This window comes from Rana temporaria, chromosome 7 (assembly GCF_905171775.1).
Source record: "Rana temporaria chromosome 7, aRanTem1.1, whole genome shotgun sequence".
Taxonomy (NCBI): domain Eukaryota; kingdom Metazoa; phylum Chordata; class Amphibia; order Anura; family Ranidae; genus Rana; species Rana temporaria.
Window position 1 is genome coordinate 113,319,634 of NC_053495.1, and position 19,202 is coordinate 113,338,835.

A 19,202-nucleotide genomic window follows, 5' to 3' on the forward strand; every position below is an offset into this window, starting at 1 on the left:
GTGGGCGCGATTTTACCGCGATTTTGAATTCGCAGCAGTGTAAACCTAGTGATTGAACCTTTCCTAATTGTTCTCCCCTCACCCATTCGGGGGTTCCCAGGACATGGACAGGACATGGACATTATGGACATTTCTGTCGAGGTATGAGTAATTATGGGGCAGGGGCTACCAGGAGGTACCAGGAGTTAGAGAGTTTGAGAGAGACTGTAAACCATGCTATAAAACAGTGGTTCTCAAGTACCCCCAACAGGCCATGTTTTGGGATTTTTTTTTGATAAAGAAGCTATCCAAAATACCAAACATTGCCTCTGATTTAAAGCACCTGTGCAAGATAAAGGAAAGCCTGATAACATGGCCTGTTGGGGGAACTTGAGGACTGAGGTTGCGAACCACTGCTGTAAGATATGCAGTGTTCTTTGAGCTGTAATAGATGAAGTTTCTACAAAGTAAAGAGAAATTCTGTTGCCATTGACAACGGCTTGGTCTGAATTTATTTCAACATACGTAAAGGGATGTAAGCATAGCGTATCACATAACATGGGCACATTAGGGGCCAGTGGAAGATATTATACAGTACCAGTGTCCTAAGAAGTGATCAAGTTAACCCTTTGGGGTTGGTCTGTCATCGCCAGTACTAGTGTCTAAGCACATTAGAGCAGCCAGTTGGGAAGCTGAAGTGACTTGGCGTAGATGACGGATGTCCCCGATAGTGGAGGACCCTGTGTTCTTGTTTTTTTTCCTAGTGATCTGTACCCAAACTTAGGTCTGATTGCAGTACAGGCCAACCTAGGGACCTGGCCTTGCAGTCATGGAAGATGTAGTGAGGCCTCAGAGTCTAAAGCACAGATAAAGAATGGTATAGCATTTCCTGGGATACAAATATAAGGGAGGAGATGAGGAGTTATACATGTGTATTAGTGTCACTGGGAAAATGTGACAGGTTGCTGAGCTGCTGGACACTGGTGCATGCTACAAGGCACTGGCTCTGAAAAAAGCTGCATGGGAGGAGAGGTGAATTAATGAACTGTTAGCTGTGATGCTCAGTTGAGGAAAGGAGTGTGCCACACCACAATATACAAGGGTTAATCAAATGTCTGCTCAGTAGTGTTGCTCAAAACAGAGAGTGTTGCTTAACACCATACCCCGTGTTTCGGCATATAGCCCTGCCAGTCTGCAAGGGAACAAGCGCTCCTCCTCTCCTCAGTAAACCCTACCCACAAATCCACGTTATAGATCCTGGACAACAGGCATCAAATATATATACCCTAATTGAACTGTATTATTTTTATAAAATTTCGAGAAAACCAAAAGCATTTGTATGAAAAAATAAACCTTTTTGTAGTGTTTCCAAGCTTTTAGCAGTTTGGGATGCATGGGGGAAAGTGCCTTCTTTCCTGTCTATTATGGCATAGCTAAGGAGGTCTGAAATTCCCAGGGAAAAATAAGTAAAAATTCTTCATGTTTGTGGTTTCATGTTTGTTTTGGTTATGCTCATATTAGCGATCTTCCGAGCTATTATTTATTTAGTAAAATAAAAGCTTTCCCTTCTTTTATCCATTATAAGCTTAAAGCGGTAATAAACCCCAAAACCAAAAATATAATTTTTAGCATTTTACCAATCATTATATATGGTGGTTGCATTGTCATGGGCGTTGCACTGTGCCTGCTGGGAGAACACAATGACTATTGCTAGCGACATCCGGATTGACTTGGGTACAATCAGCCTGCCCAATGATGGATCGAATCTGGCTGAACCGGCTGAGATTCAAACTACCTATGGCCGGCTTTAGTGGATGCTTGAAAGCTGATGGAAAGCTTACAGAATTGTTTTAAATTGCTTGATTATGGCTTAATCTTGTTACCTTACCTGATTTGAATTCAGTAGCAGTGCTTTCACTACTGTTGCACATGCTGTTGTATGCAGTGACCATTGTGGTGTACACCTTTCCACATGTCAACTCTTGTACCTGACATGATGTATTCTCAGTGCTGCAGTTATGTCTGTCTCCATTGATACCGATCACTGATGATGTATAATTAATGGCCCCAGGGGACATACTCCAGGTTAGGAGCACTGAGTTTTCTATTCTATTAACGGAGGTCTTTACATCCAGGGGAATACAGGGTGCTAAAGAAAAAAGTGAGAAAAAAATGAAAGTATGTTATTTTGTACTGAGCATCAGAAGATGACACTAGGTACATTCAGTAAAGGACAATTTAGACCTATGAATGTGTGTAGAGGTGCATTTTTTGGTACTATTAGGCAGGTGCATTGTCTACCATCAATGTGTTTTCTTTGTGCATTAACATGCTTTATTGAATTGCGTGGACACACATTTCCAGTGTTTTCGAAGTGAGGATTTGGACTGGATATAGTTAGTGGAACTGAATGCATTTTTTAACAGAATGTAAACAGGCAGGCTCAGGACTGCTGTTAGAAACCATAGGGCACTATACAGGCAACCTGACATAGAGCCCCATACAACCAATGCTTTAGTTATGAATGAATAGAGTGAGTAATCACTACTGATCACTCATTGTGTTCTATCAGGAAAGGGCTGGTAAATATGACATTTACCAGACCCTTGCCCCACTCTCCATCTTGAAGCAGTGATGGCTGGTGCTCAATATTTGGGGGGGCTGCAAACCAAAGACACCCCCCCCCTGCGGGAGACGGACGGGAAGGCGACGATCAGAGGCTTCCTTACCTTAGGAGGCAAATAACAGGGGTCTGGGGTAGGGCTGCTTCTCCTCGCTCAAGCTACTTCTCACTCCAGCTACTCCTCACTCCTGGGCTGTTGCTTCTACTCCCGGCCGAACAGGAAGTGGGTCCTGAGACCTGATTGGCTGGGAGGAGAATCAGGAAGACAATAGGCGAATTAATTGCCCCACAACTGGGTGGGCTCAGGGTGCAGTGTTCTGTGCCCTGAGCCTACCATTTTTTTTATGCCAATTAGAGCCCCAAGTCTCTAATCATGTGTTTCGGGAAAAAAACATTGAGATCCTTGCGTCTGGTGCCCAATATTTAGATTAGGGGAAGGACGCATGGATTGGGGGGCGTCGCCTCTGCAACCCTATTGTGAACCTATTGTGTGCTTGCAGTTGTCGGCAGGAAAGCGAGGAGGTATTCAGGCAGAACTGTGGAAGTAGGGTGGCACACAGAGGGGTCTGAGCAGCAGGGGGAAACGTATGGGGCACAGGGAGGGTGATCGGTGTGGCAGGAGAGGGGGAGGGGGAATTACTGAAACTGATTACCTGTATAGCTCTATAGATAAAAAAAAACGTACCACGCTGTGTATACCTTTGTGCAAATATTAATATCCAGTGTGCCAATACATAAAGTGCAAATGGCAAATAAAAAGATATATAAAGTGACTGTGAATATACTGTCTGTATTACCGTATTTATCGGCATATACCGCACACTTTTTTGCCCTGAAAATCAGGGCAAAATCGTGGGTGCACGGTATATGCCGATACCCGCTTTCCCGCGCCGAGTTTGAATACTGCGCCGACATATACCGAGCGCAGTACACTCGTGTATTGTCGGGCAGTCTCGGCTCCTCCTGCGCTGACGTTCTGGACGTACAGGACGTCAGCGCGAGAGTAGCCGAGCATTGCCGACAATACACAAGTGTACTGCGCTCTGTATATGTCGGCGCAGTATTCAAACTCGGCGCGGGAAACGAGCAGGGAGGACGCCGCAGAAGGACGCTGGACCCGACGAAGAGGACACCCGAAGCCGCAGACGGACGCCGGACCCGACGAGGCCGCCGATGGACGCCGCGCAAGACACCAAAACTGTTAGTACAAAAAAACTTTTTTTCCACAGGATTCGGGGCAACTTTAGGGGTGCGGGCTATACGCGGGAGCGCACTATACCCCGATAAATACGGTATATATAATTCTCTCTATGGCAACCTATATGTTATTAAAAGTGCAAATGCTAAACCAGACAAGTGTCTATGCACCCATATATAAATGATTGAATACTGTATATTGCAAATATTGAAAAAACAATTCACATCAAACGATCTTATCTTGTGTATTATTTTTTCAATATTTGCAATATATTCAATCATATAGGTGCATAGACACTTGTCTGGTTTAGCATTTGTACTTTTGATAACATAAAGGTTGTCATAGAGAGAAATATATATAATACAGACAGTATATTCACAGTCACTTTATATATTTTTTTATTTGGCATTTGCACTTTATGTATTGGCGCATTGGATATTAATATTTGCACAAAAGGTATACACAGCGCGTCACAGGTATATTTTATTTATCTTTTTCAACCCAGTTTAGATAAGGGTGTCTGGTGCTAGCAGCTGAAAGTAATCAAGACTCCTTCTCACACATGAGGGTTGTGTTGCTTAATAAAACTATAATTTAAGATTTAATATCTCAAAGATATGATAAGAGTTAATTAAGAGTTCTTTTGACCAGAAGTGAAAGCTTCAATATAATAAATCTTTTATTAGAGCTTATACAAAGTCTAATCTAACACACAGATCTATCTATATAGTCTCAAACAAGCAAACTCAATTAGGTAGATTCAGGTACAATGGTGTAAACTTGCAGCGATTCTCAAAGTACTTGCCTGCTAAGTTACGGCAGCGTAGCCTAAAGCGGGCAGGCGTAAGGGCGCCTAATTCAAATTTGTCTGAGGGGCGTGTTTAATGGTAATGAGGCTTGACCCGACGTGATTGACGTTTTTTTTCAACTGCGCATGCGCTGGGTGCCTACATTTCCCAGTGTGCATTGCGGCTAAGTACGCCGCACGGGCCTATTGATTTCGACGAGGACGTAAACAACGTAAATCCCTATTCACGGACGACTTACGCAAACAACGTAAACATTTCGAATTTCGAAGCTGGAACGGCGGCCATACTTTAACATTACTATTCCATCTATTAGATGGAATAACTTTAGGCCTGATAATGTCTTACGGAAACAGCGTAAATGTACTGCGGCAGCCGGCCTTACGTTCGTGAATCGGCGTATCTACTAATTTACATATTCTACGCCGACCGCAATGGAAGCGCCACCTAGCGTCCAGCCACAGTATTGCAACATAAGATAGGACGGCGCAAGCCGTCGTATCTTAGATATGTTTAAGCGTATCTCTGTTTGAGAATACACTTAAACATAAGTCGGCGTCGATTCTGAGTTAGGTCGGCTTATCTACTGATAAGACGGCCTAACTCTTTCTGAATCTACCTAAATAGGTTAAAATGCAAACATTTACATGGAGGAATATAGAGCATATTTCTCTAAAATATTACAAGTACAAGCGTGTGCAGTTGTTACACCTGACCTATACCATAGTTACCCTTTTAGACCCATTCTTCAGACCATGCTTCCATAAAAAGAGCACCCCTTTCCTCTCCTCTTGCCTATATCTCACTATGCTGACGTCTCATTGGTTGGCCTAGCTAGGATCAGGATTGGAGGCCTGACTACATAAGTCGTTTCATGCAAATTACAGGTGGGGCTATCTTCATTGCACATCCCAGCATGGGGTCAATCACATAAAGTGGTTTAACTCAATGACTCCGACTTGTCTAGTAAGAACAATGGACTTTCCTCTGTGCTAAATGACATATATTAGCAAGCTAAATGAACTATATATATTCCTACATACATAAATATTTTCAGCCCCTAAATGAAATATATTCATAATTACAATATATATATTCTATACCGTCGTATTTACCGCCGCTAGTGGTGCGGTTTTAACCCCCGCTAGTGGCCAAAAAGGTAAATACTAGTATTACTGCGGTTTCCCATTAATTTTAATGGGAAGGAGCTGTATAGGAGCAGTAAACACCCCGCTCCTATACCGCTCCAAAGATGCATCTAGCAGGACTTTTGGAGCGGTCCTGCTAGAACACTGCTTCAGTGTGAAAGCCTTCAGGCTTTCACATTGAAGACTGCAGGGCACGATTTTCTCAGGCGGTATAGCAGAGCTATTTTTAGTGCTAAATGGTCTGAAAAATGTGTCAGTGTGAAAGGGGCCTTAGTGGATCCTTTTTAGTTGATTAAGCTCCCTGTCTAGCTCTCTCTGCAGCAGCTGAAAGCCAATGGGTGGGAGAGGAGACAAAGCCAATTTTCAGCTGCTACAGAGAGAGCCCATCCTAATCTTTATGTATACCTCCTATTGTATGAAGTACAAAAATAAAACTTTGATGAGAAATATCTAACAGTAATGTGACTCTATAGCCAGCAAAAAAAGTATGTCTGTCTTTTTTTTAGGTTTGCAATTATTTTCTCCTTTTTCAAAAAACAAATGTGTAATAAATAAATCAAATTTTAGCTTACCAGAGTAGATCTTTACAGACCGGCTCAATGGTCCTTCACATTGTTTGTTAACAGCATACACAAATCCATCATATTCATATCCACATGGTAGGCCAGAAAAAGTACAGTTCTCTCCAGTGGAGTTACATGTTCTAGTGACACCGTCAGATCCAACAAGATATGATGTAAAACCTTCAATACCAGCCATTGCTGACCAAGACAAAGCTACAGAAGCAGCATCACAGTCTATTTCTCCCAGGACATTCACAGGTGTACATGGGGCTGAGGAGAGACACGCAAATACATTTGTTAAAACTGATGAAAAAGAAGCATGCCTAGCTACTTCCCTATGGCCTCTTGTCAAAGTCTTACTAAAATCTTGAATTGAATTGATACATTTGCTAACAGGACTAATTGGATAATAGCTAAAAATAGTGGATAGATATAAGTGTAGCACTTAAACGATTGAAAAAACAAATACTTTAGATACTAATAAAGGGATGTGCACCCTAAAAGTGATGTGCTCACTGTGCCGATATTATAGTGACAATAAATATAATAGCAACATAAATTCACAAAAAAGGTTATTTTTTTACAAAAATTCAAATAACAAGAGAAGAATGCCACATTGCGTAATTCCATTTAAAATGTACAGTAAGGCCCCGTACACACGTCCGAGAAACTCGACGGGCAAAACACATCGTTTTGCTCGTCGAGTTCCTTGTAAAGCCGCCGAGGATCTCGGCGAGCCAAGTTTCCTCATTGACTAACGAGGAAATAGAGAACATGTTCTCTATTTGGCCCGACGAGATCCTCGTCGGTTTCCTCGGCCTAAAGTGTACAGACGACCGGGTTTCTCGGTAGAATACGGCTCCGATCGAGTTTCTGGCTGAATCCTGCCGAGAAACTCGGTCGTGTGTACGGGGCCTAACAATTTATTTGCAGCTGATAAACTTACATTTAGCAGGCAGTACAAGCGCTTTTACTGCCTGCTAAATGTAAGTTTATCAGCTGAAAATAAATTGTTACTGTACACAGGGCTGTCTTAATGAGAGGGCACACCTGGGCACTTCCCAGGGGCCCCAGCTGCATGGGGGGCCCCTGCACTTTCCCCAAAGCAGCTGGTCTTTGAGCCCACTCTGCCCCGAAATTGGGGGCCACATGATGGCACTGAGAGTGATAGATACACAGGGGAGGCAGTCTGCTGCATACCACATACCTACTTGATGTCTGTTTACCTGCACGTCATTATAGGGGCCCCAGAGCATTACTTTGCCCAGGGGCCCATGATGCTATTAAGACGGCCCTGCCTGTACATTTTAAACAGAATTACACAATGTGGCCTTCTTCTCTTGTTTCCCTGAACCATTAACACATCATTGGTGTGAGCCTTCCATCACGCACCAGTTATCCATTCCTCCCTTTGGATTATATGGATCCTACCTTCATGAATGTTTGAGTGTCATTAGATACTACCATTGAGGATTCTTCAGTCTTCATTCTGCTGGTTCCCAACAGCATATGCCTTTGTGACTTGAATTTTTTGTAAAAAATAACCTTTTTTGTGAATTTATGTTGCTATTATATTTATTGTCACTATAATAGCGCCACAGTGAGCACATTACCTTTAGGGTGCACATCCCTTTATTAGTATTTAACCAATTTGATTTTTCAACCGTTTAAGCGCTACACTTATAGAATTTGGTGCATTGACTTAGAAATTCAGTTTGGGAACTGTGCAATATCATAAATAGCTAGAACTATTGAATAATTTAAAAAAACAAGGGATGAAACTTCCCAAAATAAATAAAACAAATTAGGAAGGAATGGTATCTAATTGATCAGATTCAAGATTTTATATATTGTAGCTTTAAGGTTAAAGTGGTTGTAAACCCTTTACAACCACCTTATGCTACAGGTAAGCCTATAATAAGGCTTACCTGTAGATACCCAGGATATCTCCTAAACCTGCACGGTTTAGGAGATATCCCCTATCCCCTGCATGTGCCAATGTCATTGGCACATGCGCGCCAAAGCAAACTGAAGCAACGGCACGTGTGTTCACGTATGTGTTTTAGTCAGTGTGCCGTTACTGGCGGCTCCCGTGCGCCTTCCCCTGACCAATCGCAGCGCCGGAACCCACGATACCCAGAAGTCATGAGAGATGTCGCTGGCTGGAGGGGGGGTACAAGGACGGCTGTGGGGGCTTTGATCTAAGGTAAGTAATTCATAATGAGCTAGTATGCTATGCATACTAGCTCATTGTGCCTTTGTCTTGCAGTTTTTTTTTTAATAGGGTTTACAACCACTTTGTGCAGGGTGGGGGGGGGGGGGTAACTCGCAGAAAATAGAAATGTATTTGATGCGGTATGAGGACAACTAAATGAACTGAAATAAAAATGATCTAATCAACCTTTTTTCAGTCAAGGCATTCTTTAAAATTATGGAAATTCTCGAGGCACCCCATTCTAAGGCCCCGTACACACGATAGAATCCATCCGCTGAAAAATCCCAGCAAATGGGTTTCAGCGGATAGATCCTATGGTGTGTACACTCCAGCGGATCTGTTTCCGCCGATATTTCTCCCCTGGGATGGATTCCAGCAGATCGAATATTTGCTGACATGCCAAACAAATCCATCTGCTGGAATCCATCCCAACGGATGGATTTGCTGGTCTGTATAGACTCACCGGATCCATCCGTCCGAAGGGATCCCCCGCATGCGTCGTAATGATTCAACGCATGCGTGGAATTCCTTATATGACAGCGTCACGCACGTCGCCGCGTCATAATCGCGGCGACGGCGCGACACGTCATCGCCAGAGGATTTCGGCGCGGATTTCAATGCGATGGTGTGTACACGCCATCGCATAGAAATACGCGGAAATCCTCCAGAGGATTTATCCGTGGAAACGGTCCGCTGGACCGTATCCGCGGATAGAACCTCTCGTGTGTATGGGGCCTAAAGCATAAAAAACTATTCTAATAGCTTTACACAATGCAACAACATCCACATGTAGGACACCCAATTTTAGACGCAATTTATTCTTCCAAAGCAAATACACTTTTGCACACTGGTACTGGCTAGGATTGTAATGTTTCTCTTCTCTCTCGATTTCTCCCCATCACTCTGCTAATGGCACCCCAGTGCTGAGGGAGAGGGGCACAGGAGGGTCAAACAAGGATGCAGTGGAGGCAACAGACAAACTCCTTATCAACTGATGACGTCATTGGTTGTTAGGGTGCCAGTGTCTAGAAAGTCGTAATGGTACATAATGAAAACCTGTGGCTTTGTGTAACTAATCGGCAGGCTTGATCCACCTGCTGGCTTGTATACACTTTTTCATAAATTTTTATGCAATTTGCCAAGCCACCCCTGAAGAAAGCTCAAGGCACCCTGATTGAAAAAGGCTGATCTAAACTATTATTTTTTTTACATTCAAATAAACTATTATTTTTAGGCGCATTGGGAAGAGTACTAATAAAAAGTGACAATACCTATCCATGATGTATAGCAAAAGTGGACCCAGCAAATAGAGAAGAGATCAGGAACATTCCCAAGGATACAGTCTTGAACTCTTAAGCCTCGTACACACGACCGAGGAACTCGACGGGCGAAACACATCGTTTTCCTCGTCGAGTTCCTTGTTAGGCTGTCGAGGAACTCGACAAGGCAAGTTTCTCCATTCCTGTCGAGGAAAAAGAAGACATGCTCTCTTTTTGGCTCGATGGGATACTTGACAGTTTCCTTGTCGAAAAATGTACACACGACCGGTTTCCTCGGCAAAAAAATAAAAATCCCAAGTACGAGGCCTTAAACTCATGGACTCTCACAATGCAAATAATAACTAGATTCAAAATACCTTATTGATGTAAGTATTTATGTTTGTATGTTTGTACCTGTAATAAATTCTGTGGGGTCACTGCTTAGTCCTTGACATTGGCCATTGTATCCTGTGACAGTAAGGTAGTAGGTGAGGCCGCAGCTCAGATGTGTGATGTTACAAGAAGTGGATGTTGTGTTACAAGCGTGTTCTCCATCTGGTCCTATCACCAGGGCTGTGTAATTAAAAGCCCCGGGTGTTTTGCTCCAGGTCAGGGCAGCTTCATTAGTAAGGCAGTTGACATGTGCAGTGACATTCTGAGGTATACATGGAGCTTAAAAGAAAATGATATTGAAATTAGAGCATGACTAATTAAATATTGGCAGATAATTAACAATGCAGTTTTAAGTCCTGATGTACATTTTAGTAAGGCATCCTCAAAAGGTTTGATTATTAAATTATTGTATAAGTCCCAAAATCCCTATATAGTATCTCCAGATTTTTATATCAGTGACTTCAGACACTGAACACACTTTCATAGAAAATATAGTATAATGCAATGTAGTGACATCTGATGGTATGAGATTGCTTTTAAAGTGGTATTAAACCCAAATGCAAACATTTACTATATCACAGCTTACCAGTTCTTGGATGAGATGGCGGAGTTCACTTTTTTTTAAGGCTTCCTTTCCTTTATTTTCACCTGGTGATCTTGCCACTAAGTCTGTGTTTTTTTTTTTTTTTTTTCAAAACAAGCTCTCTTGCAGATGTGCCAATTACAGAGGTGACAGAGGTGGTTACAGTGAATAGATTTTATTTATTCATGTAAAGCCTTTATCCCAAAAGGAACAAAACTGTTGCTGTGATGCCGCGTACACGCGATCATTTTTCAGCATGAAAAAAAATGTCGTTTTTAAAAAAAACGTCATTTTAAAAGGTTCTGAAAAACGATAAAAAAAAATCGAACATGCTGCATTTTTAAACGTCGTTTTAAACGATGTCGTTTTTTTCGGGTTGTAAAAAATTATCGTGTGTGGGCTAAAACGACGAAAAAAACCTGCGCATGCTCAGAAGCAAGTTATGAGACGGGAGCGCTCGTTCTGGTAAAACTACCGTTCATCACGCTGTAACAGACAAAAAAGCGCGAATCGTCTTTACTAACACGGAATCAGCTAAAGCAGCCCAAAGACGACTGGAACTTCCCTTTTAACCTCCCTGGCGGTATGATTCTGTCTGGAATTACGTACCAAAAGCGGTACAATTATTTGCAAGGAAATTTGGCATTTAATACTATAGGCCTGTAATTCTTAGGAATAACTCACTTAAATCTGACCAAACAAGAGTCTAGTAGTCATACCGGGTATGACATTTTTTTAAAAACAAAATTATAAATTATAATATAATAAATAATTATAAATAATTATAACAAATAATAATATAATTCTAATAAAAATTATTCAATAATGTAATCAAATCAAAATCACTGAAATTTTCTCAGTTGCAAAATTGTCGCTGTCATTATTTTTTTTTTTTATGACGAATTTCCCCACAAATGGCTATCGCACAATTCTGCAAGTGATTATAATTTATTATCGCTGTTTTCTAGCTGATCTAAACCCATTTTTGACATAAAGGGACACTTTTGGTTGCTATGGACAATCTACAGTTTGCAGAAAGAAAGAACCGTTTTTATTATATAAAATAACATGTAGGGCACTGGGCAGACCACTAGGGACAAGGGGGGTGTGTATTTTTTACATACAGTACTGTAATCTATAAGATTACAGTATACTGTATGTATAGTGTTTGTTTGCGTTTTTGAATTTGGCGCCGATCTCCGCTCCCGTGCGTCGTAACGTCGCAGGGAACGGAGATCGGCGGCACAGGAGGACGCTATGTGAATCGAGCGAGGTCCCGCTCGCTCACACAGCGCGGTGGCATCGCTGGATCCAGGACAAGGTAAGCCAGCGCACGCTGCAGGCTCTGCATATCTACCCCGAGCGTGACTCGGGGATACCGATTATAGCAGAAAAAATCCACCCCGAGTCACACTCGGGGATACCGCCAGGAGGGTTAAAGTGCCGTCGTACGTGTTGTACGTCACCGCGATTTGCTAGATCATTTTTTAAAAACGATGGTGTGTGGGTAACGTCGTTTTTAATGATGAAGTTGGGAAAACTTCGTTTTTTAGACATGCTGAAAAACAACGTTTTCTTTCATGCTGAAAAATGATCGTGTGTATGCGGCATTACTGTTTGTGTAACTGCAGTATGAACTGGATTTCGGCTTCAGTTTGTTAGCGTATGTAAATCTACTAGTGCATATAACACTCCCCCCCTGTGACCCATGATTTGTTAGAGTGCCGCTCAGGTTCGATCACTATGGGGAGTAGTGTGGGTGATACCCCATCCACTGCAGGAGTGCCAGCAAGGGATGGAGATTGACCCAGCTAATATAGTCACTCGAAGAAAGAGAGGAAGGATCCCTGGAGCCACACATCTACGGTGTCCTGTGATGGTTATGGATGAGACAACCTCAGCCTGGGCTCCTGCCGGGCCACAGACCCAACGCATTCCATTCTGCCCCTCGGAGCTTGGTCGTGGGGATTTTCTCCCCCAGATTTACAATGCTGCTGTCCTCTTTGCTCCTAGAGTAGTGGCAGGCTAATACAGAAGGTGTGTTACTGGCAAGATCACCTGGTGAAAAAAGGGGGAAATGTCTAAAAAGAAAATATTAATGCAGCAACCACATTTAATGATTAGTAAGCTGCAATATATTGGATTTTTGGTTTCATAAAGCTTTAATTATAATTTACCTGTGTGAAATTTTTCTGAAGCACTGGCTATGCTGCTGCAACTTGATCCAAAGGTTTCCACAGTCAAGTTATATATCTGGCCACATTTTAATGTATAAAGTGTACAGCTGAGTCCTAATGAGCTGCATTCACTTCTTTGCCCATCTTCTGCAGTGATTGCAGCTGTATATGAGACTGCCCCGAGGGCTGCTTCCCAGTCGATCACTGCAAATGCAATGCTACAATCGAAAGTCATGGTAGGATTTCTTGCTTTACAAGGAACTAAAAAGAATAACCAATAGTAACATTTAAATTTCAAAAAACAACAGAACAAAAACAGTATTACAAGTTCACACACACTAATGCTCATCTTAACCCTCCAACTTTTAGCAGCCATTTTGCCCGCTGTAGAAATATTAAAGAACACAAATGTCACTCTGCTACCTACTTATTTCTACAATTGCTCAAAAGTAAACATCCAGGGTGTGTTCTGAAATGATAGAAGGGTGTGCAGGGTGGTTATTAAGGTATTGGTGACATGCAAATTAAAGCTAAACTCCAGGCAAACAGTTGGGTATATAGAAGAAATGCATTTAGGGAAGTTTACTTACCAAAGGATTTATATATCAGTCTATTCAACTGTGAGTTATACATAGCTCTGTAACTCTCATAATTGGATGGCCTATCTGACAGAGCAGCAGAACTGATTTAAGCAGTAGTTAAAGTGGTTGTAACCCTAAAAAAAAAATAAGATCCTGTTCCATTAAGGCATGCTGTATAGCTAATTTTTCCCTTCCTATCTTATAAAAAACCTGGTTGATCCTGCCAGTTCCTGTGTCCCCCTCTGTGTGCTGACCACGATAATCATGGCTGCTGAGCCCTGATTACCGTAGTCAGTTTACGTGCCTCCGTCATCCGCTGCTGTGCTCTAACAGTTTCTCCCGCCCCTATTCAGCTGCATAATGCAACACATTTACAAGCATCACCTTCAGATTAGGCTGGATTTCACCACAGTAAATTAATTTTTTTTATTATTAAAAGACTAAATACCTTTTGTCACAGCGCAGCTGTGCAGTCATGTGATCCCCCTGTGCTGACTGGTCCCGATCTATGGAGAGAAGCGGGAGGGGCCGAGACTCCCCTGTGCTGGTCAGCTGATGTCGCAGGGAAATCTTGGCCCCTCCCGCTTTTCTCCATAGATTGGGATTGGCCAACACAGGGGGATCAAAAGGTATTTAGCCTTTTCATTTTTAATTAAAAAATCCACTGTAGTGAATGGCAGCATGCCCCAGAGGGGATACATGTAAAGTCACATAGTGACTTTACAATCACTTTAAGTAACACAGGCTTTGTCCCTCCCTTGCTACACTCCCTATTTCTGTTTGCATGTTTCTTATTGTCCTTGTGCTGCTTCTCCTTCAGCTAGTCTGAGGTCTGCTGTGCAGGGGTTTGTAAGAGAGTAAGACCAAGTCAACTGTAGGTACTTATACTGCTTGCATTTAAAAAATAAGTTTAATTGTGTATTAATGAATATAATGCTGTATTAACTTGTGTCTTTTTATCTGCATGGAGTTCAGCTTGAACCACTTGCCCACTGGGCACTTAAACCCCCTTCCTAACCAGAGCAATTTTCAGCTTTCGGTGCTCTCACATTTTGAATGGCAATTACTCAGTCATGCAACATTGTACCCATATGAAATGTTTTTCTGTGTTTTCATTCAAATAGTGCATTCTTTTGGTGGTATTTCATCACCTCTGGGTTTTTACTTTTGTGCTATAAATGAAAAAAGACTGTCAATTTTGTAAAAAATAAAAAAATGTCTTTGTTTCTGTTATAAAATTTAGCAAATTTGTAATTTTTCTTCATAAATTTGGCTAAGATTTATGCTGCTACATATCTTTGGTAAAAAATAACCCAAATCAGTGTAAATTATTTGGTCTTTGTGAATGTTATAGAGTCTACAAGCTATGGTGTCAATCATTGAAAATTGATCACACCTGATGTACTGATGGCCTAACTCATTTCTTGAGACCCTAACAAGCCAGAAAAGTACAAATACCCCCCAAATGGCCCCTTTTTAAGTAGACCATCCAAGGTATTTAGTAAGAGGCATGGTGAGTTTCTTTAAATCATATTTTTCCTCACAATTCTTTCCAAAATTAAAATACAATTATTTAATTTTTTTCTTCACAAAATTGTCATATTAACAGGTCATTTCTCTAACACAGCATATGCATACCACGAATTAAAACACATTCTGCTACTCCTCCTAAGTATGGTGATACCACATGTCTGAGAATTTTACACAGCCTGGCAACATACAGAGGCCCGACATGCAGGGAGCACCGTCAAGCATTCTAGGAGCACAAATTACACATCTAATTTCTAGACTACCTCTTATACTTTTGAAGGTCCTGAGCACCAGGACAACGGAAACACCCAAAAAATTACCCCATTTTGGAAAGTAAACCCCCCAACGTATAATCTATGAGGCATTGAGTCTTTTAAAAATGTCATTATTTTCCACATGTTTTTGGAAAATGTGGAAAGAAAATGAAATCGCATTTTTGGCACGGATGATCACTGATGTGGCACGGATGTGTCAGAGATGATCACTGATGTGGCATGGATGTGGTATAGATGATCACTGATGTGGCACGGATGAGCATAAATGAGCCATGGATGGGGATGGATGAGCCATAAATGTGAATGGATGAGCCATGGATGGAGCACGGATGAGCCATGGAAGCAGCACGAATGAGCCATGGATGGAGCATGGATGAGCCATGGAAAGAGCACGAATGAGCCATGAATTGAGAACGGATGAGCCATGGATGGAGCGAGGATGAATGAGCAATGGGTGGACCACCCATGGAGAACAGTTGGAGCATGGATGGAACACAGGTGGATCATGGTTGGATGGATGAGCCATGGATAGAGCACACATGGATGGAGCATGGATGGATGGATGAGCCACGGATGGATGGATAAGCAATGGATGGAGCATGGATGGATGGCTGAGACATGTATGAGCCATGGATGGATGGATGAGACATGTATGAGCCATAGATGGAGCATGGATGAGACATGTATGAACCATGGATGGATGGAAAAACCATGACTGGGCACAGATCAGCGCTGTGGAAACTTCAGATCTAGCCCACAGCGCTGCTGCATCCAGCTCTCCCTCTCCTCACATACTGTACCAATCAACGTGAGGAGAGGGGTAGAGCTGAACCGGATCAGCTCTGGTTTGTTTACAAGTAATCACTCCGTCATTGGACGGTGTGATCACGTGGTAAAGGGCCGCTGTCACTGGCCCTTTACCCCAATCTGTGACAGGCCGGGTCTGGGAGACCCAATGATCACAGAGATTCCCAGGTACGCAATTCTGGGAGGACATCATATGATGGCCTCCCAGAGTTATCCGTCTGCGCTGTAGCCTTCATTCAGCTATGGCCCGATCAGCAAGTGGTTAAAGGGTTTGTTCACCTATGCAGATAAGGGGCGTCTGTAGATAAAAACAAACTGTGCAGATTTGACCAGAGTGGAATATTGCCCTTCCTATAGGTGTAGACTATTTACGTGCCCTGTGAAGTGTGAGTGAAAAACTCCTAGGATGTTGCTAAGAGATGTCTAGGTGTTGCTGTTCACCTTCACCATCACATGGGAGAGAAAGGACACGTGAGAAGGTTGGAATCAAAGACAGAGCTCACTCCTGTGATGGTGAAGGTGAACAGTAATAGCTTGGCATCTCGGAAGCATTGTCTTTAGCCACATCCTTTAACTTGTACAGTCAAGCTTCATGATGTATCTAAATGGCCTACACCATGGCTGCATTCTTGATGCATTTTTGGCACATTTTCTGGACCCCTGTGAAACTTGAACTTGACTCAAAAAACACACCAAAAATGCACAGTAGGTGTATTTTTAATGCATTTTCGGTGCATTCTCTATAGAATTTAGTGGGAAATGCATTAATAGTAAAGTAAAAAAACACCAAATCACGTGCAAGAAAAAAAAAACTATAATTGTGCTTGCACATGATTGAATGATGGAAGTCAGCAGATCTTTATCACATTCAATAAGCTCTGAGGATAATTCCCTTGTAGAGTGCAACCTCCTTACAAAGTAGATCCCCCCCATATACATATGTTTGTAATATGCATGACAAAAATCAAATGAACATACCTGTATTAAATGCCGTGGATGTGCTGATATCGCTGACACAAGTATTTCCCACAGCAACAACTGTAGTATTAAATTCTAGACCACAAGAAAGTTGGGGGAAACTGCATGATGTATTGCTTGTTTGGCAATAATACTTCCCCTGGGGCCCTGTGGCAATTGCTGTATAATTCACGGCTCCAGTGGTTTCAGCCCACATTGCAGAGACCACACTGGACTCACAATTAATGATAGTCTGCACTGCAGTTGGTACACAGGGAACTGTAAAAAAAAAGTGGACAGTTAGTTACAGTAATATATATATTACCATGATGCTAGCCCCAAAAGAAAAACATAACTATGCTATATAGTATATAGCTGTCCACCTCTATTAAAGAGGAAGTAAACCCTCTCTTAAAAAAAAAAACCCTGCAAGACAACGACATAATGAGCTAGTATGCATAACATACTAGCTCATTATGAATTACTTTCCTGAGAACGAAGCCCCCGCAGCAGCCCTCGGACACCACCTCCGTCGCCGCCATGATACTCGGAGTGACTTCCGGGTATTGCTGTTTCAGGACTGTGACTGGCCGGAGCAGCGATGACATCACTCCTGCACATGCGCGCGGGAGCCGCCACTAACGGCATGATACCGTTAGTAGCGGCACACTCATTGCGCCTGCACGCTGTTGTTTATCGGTGCTGTCTTTATTAGAAATATCTCCTTAACCGTGTAGGTTAAGGAGATATTTCGTAGACCTACAGGTAAGCCTTAATCTAGGCTTGTTCTGTAGGTCAAAGTGGTCTGTAAGGGTTTACAACCACTTTAAAGTATAAGTAAAGGCAATTTTTTTTATTTTGGATAGAGTGGAAAGGGAACACCTGTTAGATTGCTGTCTGTGCCCCCCGTTACGAAGATTCACCCTCTCTACTTGTCCTGTTTACCATTATCAATGAAAATAAAAATAAAATCACACATTTTGGGTTGTTCCCAGAACAGGAAAAGAGGGGACCCTGATGACAACCTGGGATTACCTCATTTGGAGGGATTTCCTGTCACTTTCTGTTTTAGGTTTCTGACAGGAAGTGGGGCACAGATAGCAAAAAACTGCTTATTTACACTAGTTTTCACTAGTGTCTCTCTTTGAAAATGTATCTGCAGTGGCCTACGCACCACCTGTTTTAACTCCTAAAAGCCTGCACCAATGCACAATGGGATGGTTGCGGAATGGTTGTAGCACAGCCCCAATAACTTCAGCAGGATGGGGCGATAATTTTTGCTGCACTTCTATGCAAAGCATCAGGGCAGCAACATACACATACCCTGGTATATCTGCCTTTGCAGCTTGGGGGAGGCTGTAAAGATGTGGCTGAACCATCTGTTTTTACCACCCTCTAACCTTAAGTGTAATCTAGGTTACTAGGTTACTCTACCCCCCCCCCCCCCCCAAAAATGCCTTTAGTTCCACTTTAAGCTTTTATATATGAAGGCTGAGCAACCACATAAATAAATGCATGCATTGCTGTTCAATAACTGAGATTAAAGGCAGGTTTCGCTGCATACAATTTGCATAGCAGGAGATTTTGACCGGCTCTCTATGGAGCCGCTTGACATATCTCTGCGGTGCGAATTGCACAGGAGCCCGTTTTTTTGATCCGTTTCAGGTACAAATTCAGCCCAACATTTGGGCTGAAATCGGACCTGAAACGGTAAATGGAGACGGTGGAAACGGTGAATGGAGATGTGCCACTGTGTTCTCAAGCCTGAACCCAGCCTAAATATCCAAGGAGCAAGAGAAGCTACAAGTCCTTACTTTTTCACAGACTTTTCAGTTCCTAAAAGCTGCAGGGGAATGCGTTCAATTTATTAAACCTTTGCATGTAAAAAAAAAAAATTATTTCGACTATGCGCATGTAACATAGGTGCCTGATTGACATAGGAGACACCAAAACTTGCATTTTCTTACTCTGATATAGTTTTGTAAACATTTTCTTAGGCCTCGTACACACGACCGAGGAACTCGGCGGGCGAAACACATCGTTTTCCTCGTCGAGTTCTTGTTAGGCTTGTCGAGGAACTCGACGAGCCAATTTTTTCCATTCCCGTC

General features: G+C 42.3%; 1 protein-coding gene across 3 annotated transcripts in view; it reads right to left on the reverse strand.

Annotated features, from left to right (window-relative positions):
* The window catches only part of LOC120945574, a 144,905-nt gene that overhangs the window by 110,754 nt on the left and 14,949 nt on the right, over positions 1–19,202 (reverse strand). For all 3 annotated transcript variants that reach the window (XM_040359843.1, XM_040359842.1, XM_040359841.1), the window contains exons 5-9: positions 17,116–17,373; positions 12,945–13,205; positions 10,206–10,463; positions 6,327–6,587; positions 1,868–2,128 (exon numbers count right to left, since the gene is read on the reverse strand). In XM_040359843.1, coding sequence (XP_040215777.1) covers positions 1,868–2,128; positions 6,327–6,587; positions 10,206–10,463; positions 12,945–13,205; positions 17,116–17,373 — 1,299 coding nt within the window. The remainder of the gene's footprint in view (positions 1–1,867; positions 2,129–6,326; positions 6,588–10,205; positions 10,464–12,944; positions 13,206–17,115; positions 17,374–19,202) is intronic.